Below are 18,996 nucleotides of genomic sequence, written 5' to 3'. Positions count from 1 at the left end.
ATTCCTTGCAAGTTAGATAAAGTCTGGATGAGCCCCTATAGTCTCGCTTGCTCGATGCGCATGCGCATCGACAGGCGAGACCTAAAAAAGCCTATTCAAGTCTATGTACTGCATTTACTAAGTATTGCATTTCTTTGCATCCATACTGTAAAGCAAACCAAAGTGCACACACAATTATCATTCAAGCTGTATGTCAATTTCATTTCTACTATATAGTATTTATTGCTTACCTGTGCCAGGCTTGCTTGGTTCTAGAAAATGAAATAATTAAAAGAATATTTTTATACAAAAACACTTGGTCTGAAGTTCAGTCTTTGAGTGTGTGAATTCATTTGCTGAGTGTGTACAACAAATGCTAACACTGTCCTCTGATACTGCCTTACTGCTCGACCACACCACCACAAATGGAGAGTATGGGTCTATCTAACTTTACCTCTGGCTACCTTTGGGGTTCCACTCGAGTCTGTACACACTATACTTCACTTTGGTATAGTATATACAGAGCCAGCTCCATACATAAACTGAAGTATTTTTTAATTATTCAAAAAGATGTGAATGTATATAAGACCTCTAACTGAATTATAATTATCCTGATGTTGCCATTAAGAACGTGGATGCTCCCCTATGTGCGTCCTGTCAGTAAAATTGTGAAATTAAGCATGAGATTGGTCCCTTATGTGATTTGCATGTTAGATCTTTGCAACTTAAGGTTGAAGACAGAAGATTAACACTTTTTTCCTTTTCTATGCTTAGAACCTTTGGTTTGCCAACCCTGGAGGCAGTAACAGCATGCCTAGCCAGAGCCGTAGCTCAGTGCAGCGAACACATTCTTTACCCGTCCACACATCACCACAGGCCATCCTCATGTTCCCACAAGGTGAGTGTCATTTGGTTTCTTCACGTTATTGCTTCTCCTTTAGCATGGGAATACAGGTTTCACTGTAGTCCTTCTCATGCCCACCCATTTAAGCAGAAGTCAAACTACCCTTCTTTCCCATGTGTTAGGGAGCTCATTCCAAACAGACTCTGATAGGTAGAATTTTAAAGGGGTTGGTGACTGGGGTCTGACCTTGGAGAGTGACTTCCAGAATTTTTGGGCACAGTAAGAAAATGATTGGTTGTCTGCCTGTTGTAGCAAATGGAGACATCGTTTTCTTCTGCTTGTTCATTTTCCACCTCCAGCGATGAGTTTATGGTGTTAAGTAGTTTTGTAAATAACAATACCTTGTTTGAAGTTAATTATTTGCCTTTAGTTGAGCCAGTGTAGGTTAATTAGTTGCATATTGATATTACTGCTGTATCTGATAGATACTTCTAGCTGCAGATTCCTTACCTTAGAATAATCCCCGGGTGTCATACTGGACCTGGAGGATTTCTGAGCAGTATCCCTGCTTGCTCATAAATGGCGTCGTTCTGCGCCACATGGAGCCGTCCACGCCGGAACTTTCTTATTAGGGTTTCTAGCCTCAGATTCCTTAACCTGAGGAGGTTAAGGAATCTTAACCTCCTCAGGTTAAGATTCCTTAACCTGACTGGATCTGGATATATTTTCATGAGCAGTATCCCTGTGCACTGGTAGGTGGTGTTGATCGGCTTAGTGTATATCATCTCATCACGTATATATGCACCACCTAGACGCTGACGTCAGTTCTTTTCTTTCGGCGCCAGTCAGCACTGATCTGTAGAAGAGCTATCCCGTCAGACACTTTTTGACTGGATTTTTTTTAACTTCTGGCAACTTCTTTTGAGGTTTATTCCTTCTGGTGTGGCAGAAATGTCCTCCAAGAAGTCTGGCTACAAGCCTTGTGGCCCCTTGTCATCGACCAATGTTGGTAATGAACTTGCAGCTTGTATGCCTGTGGTGCCTCAAGTGCAACCAAGACCCGAAGTTGTGATCCGACTGCCCTGAGGCGTCAGCAGGGATCCCATCACGTTCCATTTCGGCGGCTCCGGCGCCAGTCAAACCCTCAGGGGTCAGTTCCTGGATCCGGACGGACGACAATCATACAAACTCGACTTTCCCGACACCAGTCTTGATGCAGACTCTCAACATCATCCCCATTCTGATCCCTGAATCCGTATCCAACACCAGCTGTAGCCTTTCCTCCTAGATCGGAGTCTGAGCCCTATTCCTTTGAGTTAGGACTCTGGGAAGACTGGGAGGTATCACTGGACACTGAGGAATGCCAGCCATATGAAGTCAAACCCTAACATGGACTGGTGCGAGGACATAGTTGAAGCTGCTGGACTCCACGCCTCTCCAAATACTTGTATGCTTTCTCCCCTTCCGTGTCTACAGAGGAGGGAGCATCTTACGCAATGGTGGTGTGGAGGGCGACTTAGGCCCTTGATCTTCAGTTGCACTGAGTTGCATTAAAGACTAACATCATGACGGAGGTGCTGCAAGCGGGAGTCCCCCCTCAGAACAGCTACTCCTGTTCAAGGAGGCCCTCAATTACATCCTTTTGGGGGACTTGGTGCAAACCCAACACAGGGGCTCCTGTGAATAGGACGATATCCCGACCCTCCCCAGGGGACCCAAACTTCCTCACTCAACACCCTTCCCCAGAGAACTTTGCGGTCCAAGCCATGACATCCCATGTAAATCCTGGTGCATTCCCTACCGCTCCCTCGGATAGGGAATCCAAGAGGCTGGACTCTTAGGGGAATTTTTTTTTCCCCCTACCAACGTTGCATTGCGGTCCATGAACACTGCATGCGTTTTGGGCCGTTATTCCCACTAAAATATGGGACATGGTTGTGCAGGTGTTGCCAACGCTTCTGGAGGAGGCTCGCACCGTACTCTTAGGCTGTTGCCGATGGGAGAGATGCAGCAAAGTCCACTAGTCGCTTTGGACTTGACACTACCAACTCACTGGGCAGAACGGTTTTGTCGACATTGGCCTTCAGGCACCATGCCTGGTTGAGGCGAGCTGGATTTTCGGAGGATGTTCAATCCTCTTATTGATGCGCCCTTTGATGGTATCTGGCTCTTCGGAGACCAAGCCAATTCGGCACTGGAGCGCTTCAAGGACAGTCTGGCTATTAGCAGGTCCTTGGGCCTTTCTATGACCTTATTTCACCCTCAGTTCGCCTTTCACAGCTACGAAAGGGGCTTCCAGCCATGCTAATTCCCACCCAGCCGCGCGTGCTCCCCAGCCTTTGGTGTGGCCAAGAGCATCGTACTCATAGACCTTGTTGGTCAGGCAACCAGAGGTCTGGTTAGTCCACCACCCCCCAGACAGCTGCAGTTTCCAAACCCTCCTAATCTGCCCTCTTACCAGCATAGGCACCCAGTTGGCAGCAGGATTCGCCAATTCCTGACCTACTGGCAGTCCATCACATGGGACAGGTGGGTTTTGCAAATCGTCCGAAGGGGTTACTCTCTCCCCTTCGTGACAGCTTATCCCTCCTTGCCACCATCTCACGACCAGATGTCTGAGGATCATTGGTCCCTTCTCCACAAGGAAGTCACAACTTTATTGGCCATGGGAGCAATAAAGAGGTTGCCAATGCCAGTAGTGGGTTGTGGTTGCTGTTCCCACTACTTTCTGGTTCTCAAAAAGGATGGAGGCCTCTGTCCTGTTCTAGACCTGCGGCCCCTGAACTACTTCCGCAAGAAGTTGAAAATGCTCACGTTAGTTCAGGGTCCTGTCTGCTCTGGACCCAAGAGACTGGATAGTAGCATTGGACTTGCAGGACTCTTATTTCACTGTTCCCATCCTGCCTGCCCGCTGGCGTTACCTACGGTTTACAGTAGACCAAGAACATTTTCAGTTCACTGTTCTCCCTTTGGGTGTTACCAGCGCACCTCAGGTGTTCACCACGGTGATGGCAGTGGTTGCAGCCCACCTGCGGAGCTCAGGGGTGCCTGTCTTCCCCTATCTCGATGACTGGCTGTTGAAGGCTGGCTTGCACCAGGCTGTCGTCTCCTACTTCCAGACTACAGCTAATCTCATCATTCGCTGGGGTTCACTATCAACATGCAAAGTCACACCTTTATCTGAGCTGTTCTGGACACGGTGCAGTTTTGGGCTTATCCTCCCAAGCAGTGAGTCCCGGTTAATCAGGCTATGATACTGATGTTTCAGCCTCTAACCTGTATTTCGGTGAGACAGGCCCTTGAGACTGTTGGGACTCACATCCTGCTGGTAATTGATGTCTGATGGCATATGCGAGCTCTGCAGTGGGACCTGAAGTTCTAATGGGCACAGCATCAGGGGAACCTCTCCGACATGGTCCAGATCTCGGAGGGAACTGTGAACGATCTTCATTGGTGGCTAACTAACTGCGATTGGATCAGAGGCACACCCCTCTCCCTTCCCAAACCAGAACTCACAGTAGTGTCAGATACAGCAGTCCTGGGATGGGACGGCCTTCTGGGAGAGGTGGAGATCAGATGACTCTGGTCTCCGGTGAAATCTAGACTCCACATCAACCTGCTGGAGCTCTGTGCAGTCTGACTGGCGTTAAAGCCTTTCTACCCTCCATCAAGGAAAGGCTAGTGCAGGTGCTTACAGACAACACCACAGCCATTTGGTACTGCAACAAACTGATCAGGGTGGGGTTGTGGACCCTTTTTCAGGAAGCCCTGCGTCTCTGGACATGGCTAGAAATTCTGGGACATTTTCCCGGTCGTTCAACACCTGAAAGGCTCTCTGTACACCAGAGTGGACGAACTCAGCCGTCTATGCCTATCGTATCACAAGTGCAAGGTCTCGGTGGGGAGAGCGTTTGTTAGATCTGTTTGCCTCCACTGAGAGCGCACAATATCAGCAATTTTGTGCACTTGAGTTTCCAAGACAGCTCTTGCTCAAATGCTTTTAGTTTGGAGTGGAGCACAGGCCTCCTATATGCTTCTCCGCCCATACCACTCCTGCCCAGATTTATCAAGAACGACTGAGCCAAGTCCTCTTTCTGGCTCCGGACGGGGCACGCAGATTTTGTTATCCCGAGCGACTGAGCGTGGCCGTTGTCCTACGATCAGGCTGCCCATTTGGGAGGATCTTCTGTCACAGCAGCAGAGGTGGGTCCTCTACCCAAACCTGTCCACGCTCCTCCTTCTTGCGTAGAGATTGAGCAACGGAAGACCGCTCTCACCTTCCTCCCGAAGTCTGCAGTTTCTTCTTGGCAGCGAGTTATCCCTCCATCAAGGCGGCGTATGCTTGCCATTGGAAAACATTTGTGACGTGTGCAGAAAAATACATTGATCCCCTTTCTTCCCCCCCTTTCTGAAGTTCTACTTATCATTCTTTCCCTTGCCCAGCAGGGCTCTGCTCTATGCACTCTTAAGGGCTATGTTTCTGCTCTGCCTGACGCACCTTTCATTTTGAAATCCCCTATTGTACATAGGTTTCTTAAAGGTCTTGTTCATATTTTCCCTCCTTCTCCATATATCCCTAAGTGGGCCCTTAATTTGGTCTTAACACTCTTGATGTGTGCTCTTTTCGAGCCTTTCCGTAATTGCCCCTTCAGGCTTCTTACAATTAAAACAGCATTTCTTGTGGCTGTTACAGCTGCCCAAAAAATGAGGGTGCTGCAGGCCTTGTCATCCAAGCCACTGTACCGCTAGACCAACTTGTGCTTCGCACAAGTCGCCGGTCTCCCAGAAGTGGTTACTCTATTTCGCGTAGGCCAATCCATCACACTGTCTACTTTTTACGCTCCTCTATATCCCTCTAAAGAAGAGAAACGATTCTACCGACTGGATGCAAAAAGAGTGGCATTCTACCTACACTGCATGCAAGAGTTCCTTGTGGACGACCAACTCTTCGTGGGGTATGTTGCTTAGAAGAAAAGCCTGGCTGTGTAGAAGCGGACCATCTCCAGATGGGTCATGCTTTGCATTAAAATCTGCCACACATTGGCCAAGAAGCAACCTCCTGAAAGCTTGCAAGCTAATTCCACCAGAACTAAAGCTTCAACCACTGCGTTAGCAACTTGTGATTTCCTGCTCTCGTTCACCCAACATTACTACCTGTACAGTCAGGTCTGTAGGGATGGGCATTTTGCCCATTCGGTCCTGCAGGACTTCTTGTTTGAAATTGGTCCGCAGACTCACTGCTGGGGATGGAATTGCTTGCGTATCTATTCTAAGGTAAGGAATCTGCGGCTAGAAGTCTTTCAGATGAACAAGTTATCCAGTATTTGGGTGTCTTACATAGATTCACATGCCTGAATCATTCCCCGTCGTCGAGACGGGAGCCTCCGGTATATAAAAAAGTAATGTCCTATAGACATACATAGAAAAGAATAGGCCTAAGGATCTCACCTTAGTGTCCTATCCACGTCCTTATGTAAAAAGGACCAAAACAGAGTAGGCCCAAGGATCCCACCTTGGTGGCCTATCTGTGTCTTTTTGTAAAAAGGACCAAAGTAAAGAGAACCAACCAATCAGCTACCACCTCCTTCTAGAACCTTCCTGTCAGGAGCCCAAGTCTCTCAGATTTTCTACCGCACGTTGTGCTAGGGAGTCTCCACCTGAGTTCTCCTCAGGAATCTTTCTTCTTACTTCAAAAAAACGAATTTATTCAACTTCTATCATTATGGCTGATAGCCAGAAAAAAGGTCTCTTTAGAGCCTGTTCCTCTTGTGGGAAGAAAAGGCTCCATGTAGAGGATAAACATGAAACCTGTTTATATTGCCTCTACCCTCAACATCAAGCCATGGACTGCAAGATATGTAGGACCTTCTCAAACAAGACCCTCAAGGACCGAGAAGGACGCCTTCTACTCTGGCTAAACAGGCTGAAGAACAGAACAGACGACTTGGTGTCAGACGGTGAGAGTGTTTCTGGTACTTCGCATTTTTCTTTGAAGAGGCCAAGGGTTACTTCCCCTAGCCCCTCAGACACCCCTCCTAAGAAGACTTCCAAAAAGTCCTCAGAGGGCAAAACCTCAGTGTCTGGCAAGGATCTTCCTGTCACCAGGAAGCAGCCGCTGGTCTTGACGACGACGACAGCGTCGATGGTCTCTTCAGCGCTAAAAACTGTTTCAACGTCGACGACGACAGCGTCGACGACGACAGCATCGTCGGCCACCTCCTCGACGACGAGGACGACGCCTTCATCGTCGGCGAGTAAGCCTGTGCCGTCGACCATTCCAGTCACTCCATCGACGACGAAGATACTACCGTCGATGACGACACCGTCGACAAAGACCATACTGTCGACGAAGCCTATCTCGTCGACGAGGGGCATTCCGTAGACGACAGGAAAACCGTCGACGACGGGAAAACCGTTGACGGCGGAGAAATTGCCGCCGACGAAGGCCGCGTCGACGGAGACACCGTCGACGAAGGTAATTTCTACGACGGCACCGTCGACACAAGCGTCGACGACCGCAGGGACATGGAAAGAGTCTGAGCTGCTATCGCATGCCATGGATGCCTTCCCGCCTCAGACATCCCATGTCATCGTTAAGATCACGAAAAGGCCAATTACGCCAGTCCTGACGTCGCCCAGTAAGGTGCAACAACTACCTCCAGCCTGCCTATTACAAGGTGAAGAGTCGGAGGAAGTGTTATATACACAAGCCACTAGCCCATCAGACTTGGTGCTTAAGTGCCAAAGCACAGACGAGGAGCCGGAAGAGGAGGAACATATAGAGCAATCAGTCCACACTCAAGTGCCCACACAGGTTACACCAATGGTGTGCCTACCAGCATCCATTGTCTCAGACTTGCAATTCCTAATAAAGGACTACAAAGAGCGGTTTCCGGAGAAACCCACTGCGCCTACACTTCCAGCTGCACAGGTACCTACTCCTTTGTCTCGACACAAGCCACCTCCACTGGTGCTTAGTAAAGACCAGGAGCCAACACAAGACATTCACTCGTCTGATGACGATTAGAGAGATCAGGAAGAGGGCGAGGTCCGTGACGACGAGTCAGACCCTGATGTAGACCAGGACTATATTGCACATTCTCCGGCCTCTCCAGAACCACAGTCTTCGGAATCACCACCCGCAGACATCGGTGGATTCCATAATCTTGTAGAGCGGGCTGCCAAACGATTCCATATGTCTATGGAAACTCAGGAGACTGAATGCTTCCTTTACGACTTCAAGGAGCCCACTAAAAAGACAACCAGGTCAATCCCCATCATTGACTTTATCTGGAAACAAGGCAAACAACTAATGCAAACGCCAGCTTCAATCCCAGTGGTAGTGCCTAGGCTCGATAAGAAATACAAGGCAACCTCATCGGCGCCAGCATGCCTCACAGGTCACCCCAAAGCAGACTCTGTGGTAACCCAAGCGGCACAGAAAAACTCGCGTAATCCAGCATCGCTTCTGTCGACGCCACCTGACAAAGAAGGCAGGAAACTGGATTCTATTGGCAAACGTTTCTCCACCACGTCGGCCATGACGGTGAAAGTGGCGAATTCAATAGCACTTCTGGGCCGTTACAATCGTCAACTCTGGGCAGACATTGCACCCTATCTATCTAATCTGCCAGAGGATTTAAAGGAGGAGGCTCATTCGCTTCTCTTAGAAGGCCAAACATCTGCCTCCGAGCTCATTGACTGCGCAATGGATGCCGCCATGACCGGTTTCAGGCAACTGGCAGGTGCTGCCGTACTAAGAAGACAAGGTTGGCTCAAGGCCACCTCTTTCCGCCAGGAAGTGCAAACGAAAATTCTCGATATGCCCTACGACGGCCAGCATCTCTTTGGCGAAAAGATTGATGAGGCCTTCACCACTATTAAAAAGGACACGGACACTGCCAAAGCCCTTGGAACTCTGCAATTCCGGAACCAGTCCTTTCGTGGAAACAGAGGAAGAGGACAATCTTCATATAGGGGCACCTACCAGAATAGGTCTTCCTATTCGTATAACCAGAGCAAAACGCAATACCAACCGCGACAAAACCAGCAAGGACGTCAGACTTCCTACGGCAAGTCAAACTACAGGGGGAAAAACCAAAAAAGACCTGCTGGCAACCAATGGCCAGTCCATCCACCATTGCATTTTTTAAAACTTGGAGGGAAACTCACATACTTCCTAAACAATTGGCAGAGGATAACAACAGATCGGTGGGTACTCCAACTCATTCAATTTGGACATTCTCTAGAATTTGTCTCAATTCCCCCAACAACACCACCTTGCAAACGGTCCCACAGGCACCTACGATTGCCTCTTCAGGAAATCGCTTCCATGCTCCAAAAGGGAGCGATAGAGAGAGTTCCACAGGCCCACAAAGGGAAAGGTTTCTACTCCCACTTCTTCCTAATCCACAAAAAAGGGAAAAAGTGGAGGCCAATCCTTGACCTCAGGGCACTCAACGTGTTCCTAAAGAAACAATCGTTCCGTATGGTAACACTACAGGAAATCCTGGGTCTCCTGGAGGAAGGGGACTACATGACGTCCTTAGACCTGCAGGACGCCTACTACCATATTCCTATCCTCAAAGGGCACAGGAAGTACCTCAGGTTTGCGGTAGCAGGACAACACTACCAATTTCGTGTCCTTCCGTTTGGCCTCAAATCTGCTCCACGGATATTTACCAAATGCCTCTCCCCTGTAGCAGCCTTCCTTCGTCAACAGGGTCACCAGGTCTTCCCATACCTGGACGACTGGTTGGTAAAGGCACCATCTGCGGCCGCCGCAGCCACATCCTCCAGCGCCTGTCTGAGTATTTTCCACCGACTAGGCTTGACCCTTGTGAGAAGTTGGCCTGATGTGCAGTGCTCACTATTCTAGTGATCACTATATATCAGTCCAAACAACCCTTATTGATGATTGGTTGTAAGTCAACCTTATAGACCAGCTATCCTAGTAGCATGGATACGAGCAGTCTAAGGCTAAGACTCTAGAGGGCGTGTTAAGCCAGCTGTTTTACCATCACATTACCCCTTGAACACCCAGTGAAAGGACACCACACAAGTTGTTATGAAAATAAACAGTGTATTTATTTATAACAAGACTACCCTGGCTCTTTATGCTAAGCACACAACAAAACTCTTACGAAAATACTTTAAGTTAGCACGTTATACACAAATGCCCGAGGGGCACGAAAAACCATATACTTTAAAAGTGGAATGCGAATTACTAGCAGGTAAGTAACAGTTCTAATAGGCTTTGGAATCGCTAGGACTTGACTAGGGAATCGTTAGATTACTACTAGGAGACCCAGGGGACTCGGGTGCAGAGTGTGCACTCTCACGCGGGATGCGGGACAAAGTCTATGGAGGCTAGTAAAGGCAAAGTTAGTGTTCACGGGCGAACCCGACCTGGTGGGAAGAAAACGACAGTGGATCCTGACCCTTGGATAGTGAGGCTATGCTGGGACACCGGAGTGCCGAAGTTACCTAGCCCAGGGGCTGCAGCTGCATAGGTCTGAAAAGACGTCGGGGATCTCGTTGCCGGACCAGGAGCCTGGAAGGAAGAAGTTGCTGGCAGGCGACCAGTGAAGAAAAGTTCGATGGATCCAAGCCTGGATCAAGGAAGAAGAAAACCTGAAAGCAGAGGGGACCAAGTTCTTGAATCACTAGCCAGTGATTAAGTGGGCACCAGGATGGCACCGGGCGAAGTCACCGCAGTCAGGTGAGTGGGCGCTGCTGGGCTCTGCAGTCTCTCGGACCAGGAGGCGTTGTCGGCGACCAGGATGGAGGTGCGAGCTGTCCCACGAAGGTTCTTGCTGTCGACGTCGCTGGACCCAGGATTGGGCAACAAGTCTTGGCAAATGCAAGGCCCACGCGGTGGACCTAAAATGGCGTCTTGAGGGGTCCAGGAGGGTCCAGGGTACTTCTCCGATGGAGGGAAGCAAGGGCCAGTCTGGAGCAACCAGACCAGCAGCAGAAATGTCGTCGGGCGTCGTCAAGAAGGCCACAAGCCAGCGGGCTAGTAGCCAAACAACGCGGTGAGCAGTAAAAAGCAGAAGGGCCCCACGCAGATCGTGGAGATGCTGGGGGGCTGCTCTTCGGTGCTGGAGCTGCTCAGGGTGGGGGCTTCTCGGACCCCAAAGCACTCACCAGGAATTCACTCGGCGGGCTTGCTGGAAAGAAGTCGTGCAGTCTTGCAGATGGCCGGTCCCTTGAGGTCTCGTCGCACCCACGGTTCTCATCTGGGCTGTAGAGGTGGGTAGAGGTCAGAGGTGCCAGGGAAGCCGGTTCTCGTCGAGCTGGGCAGTCGGATTCCGGAGGAAGGACTTGCAGCAGACCGCAGTGTTCTTTAGATGGTGCCTGCGGATGCAGGGTGACTACTCCTTAGTCACAAGGGAGAAATCTTAGGAAGAAGTCTTGAGTTCCTTTCGCAGAAAGTAGTTTCAGGATTCAAAGATGATCTGATTTGGAAGGGGGCCAGTCTCTACCTTTATCCTGTAAAAAGGGGCTGGCACGCGACTAAGTCCTGCCCTATGGGTGGGACTGGGAGGGGGGTGGATACACCCACTTCCTTGGCGGGCTTTTCCCCAGCACAGGGTCTGGAGTGACCCTGGAACTGGTTCCAGCCAGCCTATGCACAGTGAGCACCGGGGTGCCACGTGCAGTCACCTTCCTCTAAAGCCCTGCCTACCTACAATACACAAAACCCTGTCTGGGACGGTGCTGGCACCGCCCCTGGCAGGAAACCCTTTGTCCTTATCTCCTGCTCTGGGAGGACTCCCAGCAGCAGGAGGGCAGACTTGTGTCTCGGTGGCAGCATCCATTTTGTGGATGCTAAGGCTCTGTCTGACTTTAACCGGGGTTAGGGGTTACATACATGTCGTGTCCCTCTAGAAGGGTGGAATGCTAACCCCGTCGCCAGAATTGGCGAGGGGTTAGTATTCCAATTCGTATGACACCTTACTCGACATGTTTTGATAAAGCGATACCAGAGTTGGCACATAACCGCGAGGATTATAATGCACTTAAGAGTATATGGTATGCGATATCATGGAAACGGCTAAGGGATAGATCCCGAAAGCCGCAGACAGGCTCAGCTCATGCCAGAGCACCATCTCACACGATTCCAAGCACTCTGCCTTCAGGATTGTTAAGGCCTGCCATAGGAGTGACTGATAGGAGATCTGTGTGTCCATTTTAGGGTTAGATATAGGTATACTATATCTAAAGCAAAGGGTGAGTACACCACCTTGCCCCAGCTGTCGTGCAGCCAGTTGTGTCAGTGTTAGTTAGTCAATCCAGGGGTGGCACAATACATGCTTCAGCCCCTGGGAGACTTCTGGGTGCACCTCAGCCCTGGGTACAGGGACTTGGAGAGGGCCCAGGGCCAATTCAGTACCTGAGTACAATTTGGATAGAGAGAACAGCTAGGCTGTGGGTCTGATTAGCAGGCCCACAGCCAGGGAAAGTCGTAAACCAGTGCAGCAAAAAGCAAAAATCTGGGTGATCATAGGATTGCAGACCCTACTCTCCTACAACCCTCAACCGCGAGAAGTCGGCACTGGAACCCAACAAGGTCATTACATTTCTTGGAGCGACTCTGGACACGGAACGCGTCCGAGCTTTCCCCTCTCAGGAGAGAAAGGTCAAACTCCTCTCCCTGGCTACGTCAGTGGCATCACGGAAGACTCTACCGGTCCGCACCTTCAAGTTCCTCCTCGGCATGATGTCCTCATGCATCATGCTCATTCCCCACTGCCGCCTCAAAATGCGCCCTCTCCATGAGGAACTAACGAAGCAATGGACACAAGCTGCGAGGTCATTCGAGGACCGCATACGTGTCACTCGAACCATGGTCAACCACTTACAGTGGTGGAGATCGCTCAAACACCTGTCACAGGGACTACCGTTCCTGCTTCCAGCAGAACCACACGTAATAACAAAGGACGCATCCCTAGAAGGCTGGGGAGCGGTCCTCCAAGAACTCCAGATCAACGGCAAGTGGACGACACAGGAAACCAAGCTCCACATCAATCTACTGGAGTTAAGAGCGGTCTTCCTAGCTCTGCAAGCGTTCCTACCACGCATTCGAAACTCCCCAGTGCTCGTCAGGACAGACAACACCACGACGATGCACTACCTGAACAAACAGGGGGGGACGCGATCGCTCTCACTATCTCGAGAATCGCAAAGAGTCTGGAACTGGCTTCTGGAACATGGAATGACGCTGAAAGCGGAGTACGTCCCGGGCAAGGACAATATCTTGGCGGACGCTCTGAGCAGAGAGAGGTCTCCATCCCACGAATGGGAGCTGGACACGGAGGTGCTGGAGCACATCTTTGCGGAGTGGGGAACCCCGCGAATAGACCTTTTTGCCACCAGAGAGAACGCCAAATGCCCAAGCTTCGCAAGCAGGCATCACCACCCAGGAACCCTCGGAAATGCATTTTCCATCGCATGGCTCAACGTATTTGCGTACGCCTTTCCGCCATTTCCACTGATACCCAGGGTTCTCAGGAAGATGAAGTCGGAGCCCTGCACTCTGATTCTAATCGCTCCATCCTGGCCGAGGCAGCACTGGTTCACGGACCTTCATCGCCTCTCTGCCTGGCCGCCTCTTCGCCTGCATCATTATCCAGCCCTGCTCACAATGTCCCAAGGGCAGGTTCTCCACCCGAATCTGAGCTCTCTAAAGTTGTCAGCTTGGCTCCTGAATACCGCGAATTCAGCCACCTAAACATCCCGCAGGAGTGCAGAGACGTCCTTGCTAAGGCTAGAGCGGACAGCACTAATAAAACCTACTCACTAAAATGGAAGCGGTTCTGTTCTTGGTGTGTGACTAAAGGCTTGCACCCCTTCCACATCACTCCACAGCAGCTGCTACCATACTTACTGCATCTAGCGCAATCTGGCCTCGCACATGCATCCATCAAAGTGCATCTAGCGGCGATCTCCAGATTCACAAGGACTTCTAAGGGTCCATCCCTGTGGGCGAACAGACTTATAAAACAATTCCTTAAAGGTCTATTCAGGTCCTTCCCACGACCAAGACCAATCCCTCCGTCGTGGCACCTCAATGTGGTCCTTCACCAATTAATGAAGCACCCCTTCGAACCCATCCATAAAGCGGAGATCAAATTCATCTCATGGAAAACGGCCCTCCTCCTAGCTTTAACCTCTGCCAGAAGGGTCAGCGAGTTGCAGGCTCTCTCAATCCAGGATCCTTTTATGCACTTCAGGGAGGACAGGGTCATTCTACGAACTAACCCTCGGTTTATTCCGAAAGTCCCCTCGGACTTCCACCTTAACGAACCAGTGTTACTCAGGTCATTCTTTCCAAATCCTACCACTGCAGCCGAGAGAACTCTGCATTCATTAGATCTGAAGAGATGTCTTAAATTCTACATCGACAAGACACAACACTTCCGAAAGTCATCTCAACTCTTTATTGCCTTTAGTAGACCACGAAAAGGCATGCCCCTGACAAAGTATTTCAAGGTGGATTTCTTCAGCTATCACCTTTTGTCATGACAAGGCCGGACGGCCTTTGGACTCACGAGTCAAAGCTCATTCGACAAGAGCCATGTCCACGTCTGCGGCGCTGTTTGCTGGAGTGCCGGTATTGGACATCTGCAAAGCGGCGACCTGGAAGTCCCCGCACACCTTCACCAGGCACTATTGCCTGGATACTGAGCTGATGAAGGATGCAGCAGTGGGCCGAGCAGTGCTTCGCCATCTATTCCAGTGAGGTGAGCCTTCCTACATCCCTCCATCCTTTACTGGTATGCACATTCTTTTACTAATATTTACATGACAATGCATTTTGGTGGTTTGCAGTCGCATGATATGTATTATCTACAGACTCATATATGATGATCCATCAAAAATGTGCATAATATATTGCTTGCTACTCTGATTCAGGCATGTGAATCTATGAAAGACACCCAAATACTGGATAAGAAATGCGTTACTTACCTGTAACTGCAGTTATCCAGTATTAGTGCCTTTCATAGATTCACATGCACCCTCCCGCCTCCCCTGGAAGGGCTCACCTATCTCTCTAACAAGTTTACGCCTAACTAGATTGGTGCGTACGAAAATCTGAGAGTCTTGGGCTCCTGACAGGAAGGTTCTAGAAGGAGGTGGTAGCTGATTGGTTGGTTCTCTTTACTTTGGTCCTTTTTACAAAAGGACACAGATAGGCCACCAAGGTGGGACCCTTGGGCCTACTCTGTTTTGGTCCTTTTTACATAAGGACGTGGATAGGACACTAAGGTGAAATCCTTAGGCCTATTCTTTTCTATGTATGTCTATAGGACATTACTTTTTTATATACCGGAGGCTCCCGTCTCGACGACGGGGAATGATTCAGGCATGTGAATCTATGAAAGACACTAATACTGGATAACTGCAGTTACAGGTAAGTAACGCATTTCTTACTTGCTTCTCAGTAATGCCTTATCTAGTAAAGCCTATATTTAGCCACAAATTACTTACCAACCCACTCATCCTCCCCGTTCTCTGAACATATTTCTAGGGACAGGACAGATCCCTTTGAGGGCCCTAGTTTTCCAAACCAGTGGTCAGTGTTCTTCATAGGTCCGTGCTACTGGTATGGAAAGTTGAGAAAAGAAACCTGACATCATCGAGCCTGGATGGTGCTTATATAGGTGCCACTGACATCACTTCCAGCACGAATGACGCACAAGGGGCTGTTTGACCTTTTGACAAGCTTTTTTAGATTTATCTCCTGGTGTGATATGTCCCCCAAGAAACAGGCTGGTTTCAAACCAGTTGCGGCCTATCGCAGGGAAATGTCGGTGATCGATCTGCACTTGGTGTGTTTGTGGTTTGGAGCGGGACTACTACTCCAGGACCTGCCAGGGTTCCCACGCCATGCATCTCGAGGCACTGAGGGAGTGAACCCCCAACCTCCTCACCAGAGTGCCAGCGTCCGACCGGGTCAATGCTTCCGTGAGCGGAGCCAGTGCCTTATTTATTTGGCAGGCCTTGAGAGGGAGAAGAATGGGAGGACTCTACGGACCTTTATGGTTGCCAGCTCCCTGAAGAACAGCAGGAGCAGAACTGAACTAGCGGAGGCCAGTGGGTTAAACACCTCATCGGACGCCGGCCTTGTCCCTCCTACTGTAACTACAGAGGAGGGAGCCTCTTTTACTATAGTGATGCGTAGGGCAGCTGAGGTTTTGGACGTTCAGTTGCTCAGTGGCAGTCACAACGAACGTGTTGACATGAATGCTTCAGCCAGGAGTTTCACCTTATCCCATTCAGGGCCTGGTCCACTCCCTACACTGGCTCCAGTGCATAGGATGATTGCCCACCGCCCTGTGGATCCCAGTTTCCTCACCCAGCATCATACCCTGGAGAGCTTGGTAGTCCAAGGCTCAATGTCCAGGATTAGCCCCAGCGTGTTCTCTACCCCTTCACAGGATAGGTATTCCAAGAAGCTGGACAGCTTTGGCAAGAAAATCTTCTTTTCTGCCAGCCTAGCACTGCGGTTAGGGAACAGCGTGTGCCTTTCGGGACACTGTTCCCAAACAATATGAGACTCTGTTGCACAAGTGCTGTCTATTATCTCAGAGAAGGCCCGAGCCGTACTTACCCAGGCTATTCCTGATGGGCAAGATGCAGCAGAGTTCACCATGAGGTATAAGCTTCACCTGACTGACTCGCTGGGCAGAGCATTTTCTTCTTCAGTGGCTTAGAGGCGTCAACCCTCGCTGAGAACTTTTTTTTTCGGGGCTATGTCCAGTCTTTTTTCATAGACATTACCTTCGATGGCTCTTGCCTCTTTAGAGAGAAGGCAGATACAGAGCTGAGGCGCATTAAGGACAGAAGAGCTACTGCCAGGTCCTTGGACCTATCTACAGCCCCAAGTCAACCCCAATCTGCCTTATGTGGGATCTCCAACCGCACCCCTATCCTTCCAGCCAAGCGGCTTCCAAGAATTTTGGTGGCCGAGGATGCGGGTCATACAGACCGCGTGGGATAGGCAGGCAACGGTCGTGTCAGTCCACCCCAGCCTCCAAGATTCATTAGTTTACCCTCCAACCATCATAGGCATCCAGCGAAAGGCAGGTTACGACATTACCTGCCCTTTTGTAGGTCAGTGACATCAGACCGCTGGGTCCAGAACGTCCAAAGGGGATACTAATGTCCCTTTTTGACCACACCTACATTCATGTCATCCACTTACAATTGGCTGAAGGAGGACCATCGCTCCATACTCTGTCAGGAATTGCAGGCTGTCTTTGCCAAGGGAGCCATAGATAGGATGCCTGCATCAGAACTGTCTCCTATACTAGATCTGTGCCTTCTCAACTTTCTTGAGAAACGAGAAATTTGAAATGCTCATCCTCGCCCAAGTTCTATCTGCCCTCGATCCGGAAGACTAGATGGTAGCGTTGGAATTGCAGGATGCGTATTTTCACATCCCTGTCCTGCCTGCCCACAGATGTTACCTGAGGTTAATGGTGAGCCAGCAGCACTTTCAGTTTGCTTTTATCCCTTTTGGCCTAACCAGCTCGAAAGCGATGGCGGTCGTTGCAGCTCATCTTCGTAGGTCGGGGGTTCCAATCTTCCCCTATCACAGTCTTTGTCTGTTGAAAGCAGGCACACCACAGGCAGTAGTCTCCCACCTTCGTACGACGGCGAATCTCTTGCATTCACCGGGGTTTACAATTAACATGCCAAAGTCACACCTGCATATAAGAAACAGTGTCCCGACAGGTACTAATGTATAGTCAATTAATTATGCATGCACATAGCATTGCTGACAAGGAAAGAAGGAGAGCACTCTTTGAATTGAATAAAGATAGTTAATCATCTTATATTGTGATACAAGTTCAAGGTCAGATATATACAGTTTCAAGCAGCACTGCATAAAATGAATTAGTGACAACCATAATTTACTTGGTGCTCTAAAAAAGTGACTGTGGTGAAGGTGGCGACGCAAGTGAAGAAGTGAACAGCATGGACGGCGCACTGTGAACAAAGTGCAAGTAATTTACAGTGGGTGGCTCAGGTCGTGTGACAAGGTGATATCACAGATTATAAATTTCTTTCAATTGTTTGTGACACATTAGAAGAGTACGCCTATTAATAAGCTGTTTAGTCGACGGCGTTTCGATCCATGTTAATTCGGATCGTCATCAGGACTTGGTTGTCAGAGTAGGGGCGTGCTGCAAGGCAAAGGAAAAGTGGTATCAAGGGAGGGGAAGGCTAGGGAGAGCGAGGGGGAACGTGGGCAGGTCAAATCAGGTTTTACCTGGAGTTCAATATCCAATGCGAAGGGAGAGCCTCTTCTGGGGATTACGCTGGAGCCTACACGGGGGCACTGTCAATAAAGCGAGCAGTAAGTAACAAAAAATGAACAGTGTGTGAATGTAAGTTAAATTGCAGTCAAGGGCGAGGAATACTAACGGGTCTCGATCTGCTGGACGGCCGTCAGTGATCAGCCGATATGCGTACACGAGTCCTGTAGAAAGGGAGACCAGTACAAGGCGTTCAAGGGTTGACCGCGAGTACCAAAATGGAACAACAGACGAAACGGAATCGAATCGTATGTCAAGGAGCTAGGGTTAAGCCTACCTTGAAGAATGAGCGTGCCGGGGTAGAAATGAATCCGAGGTCTGGTGTCCAGGGCGAGTCGAGGTTGTGGGAATCACTTCCGCGTTTGGGCGGTGTGAGAAGTTGGCCTGATATGCAGTGCTCACTATTCTAGTGATCACTATGTATCAGTCCAAACAACCCTTATTGATGATTGGTTGTAAGTCAACCTTATAGACCAGCTATCCTAGTAGCATGGATACGAGCAGTCTAAGGCTAAGACTCTAGAGGGCGTGTTAAGCCAGCTGTTTTACCATCACATTACCCCTTGAACACCCAGTGAAAGGACACCACACAAGTGTTATGAAAATAAACAGTGTATTTATTAGAATCACAACAACCCTGTACTCTTTATGAGGACAGGGTGCTAAGCACACAACAAAACTCTTACGAAAATACTTAAGTTAGCACGTTATACACAAATGCCCGAGGGGCACGAAAAACCATATACTTTAAAAGTGGAATGCGAAATTACTAGCAGGTAAGTACAGTACTAATAGGCTTTGGAATCGGTAGGACTTGACTATGGAATCGTTAGATTACTTCTA

General features: G+C 49.5%; 1 protein-coding gene across 4 annotated transcripts in view; it reads left to right on the top strand.

Moving 5' to 3' along the window:
• Positions 1-18,996, top strand: part of SAMD4B (sterile alpha motif domain containing 4B) — a 1,202,466-nt gene that overhangs the window by 940,609 nt on the left and 242,861 nt on the right. For all 4 annotated transcript variants that reach the window (XM_078661329.1, XM_078661328.1, XM_078661331.1 and 1 more), the window contains exon 11: positions 754-877. In XM_078661329.1, coding sequence (XP_078517455.1) covers positions 754-877 — 124 coding nt within the window. The remainder of the gene's footprint in view (positions 1-753; positions 878-18,996) is intronic.

The sequence above is a fragment of the Lissotriton helveticus genome, chromosome 9, assembly GCF_964261635.1.
Source record: "Lissotriton helveticus chromosome 9, aLisHel1.1, whole genome shotgun sequence".
NCBI lineage: Eukaryota > Metazoa > Chordata > Amphibia > Caudata > Salamandridae > Lissotriton > Lissotriton helveticus.
The sequence above is the reverse complement of the archived record's forward strand: the minus strand, read 5'-3'. Positions and strand labels throughout refer to the sequence as shown.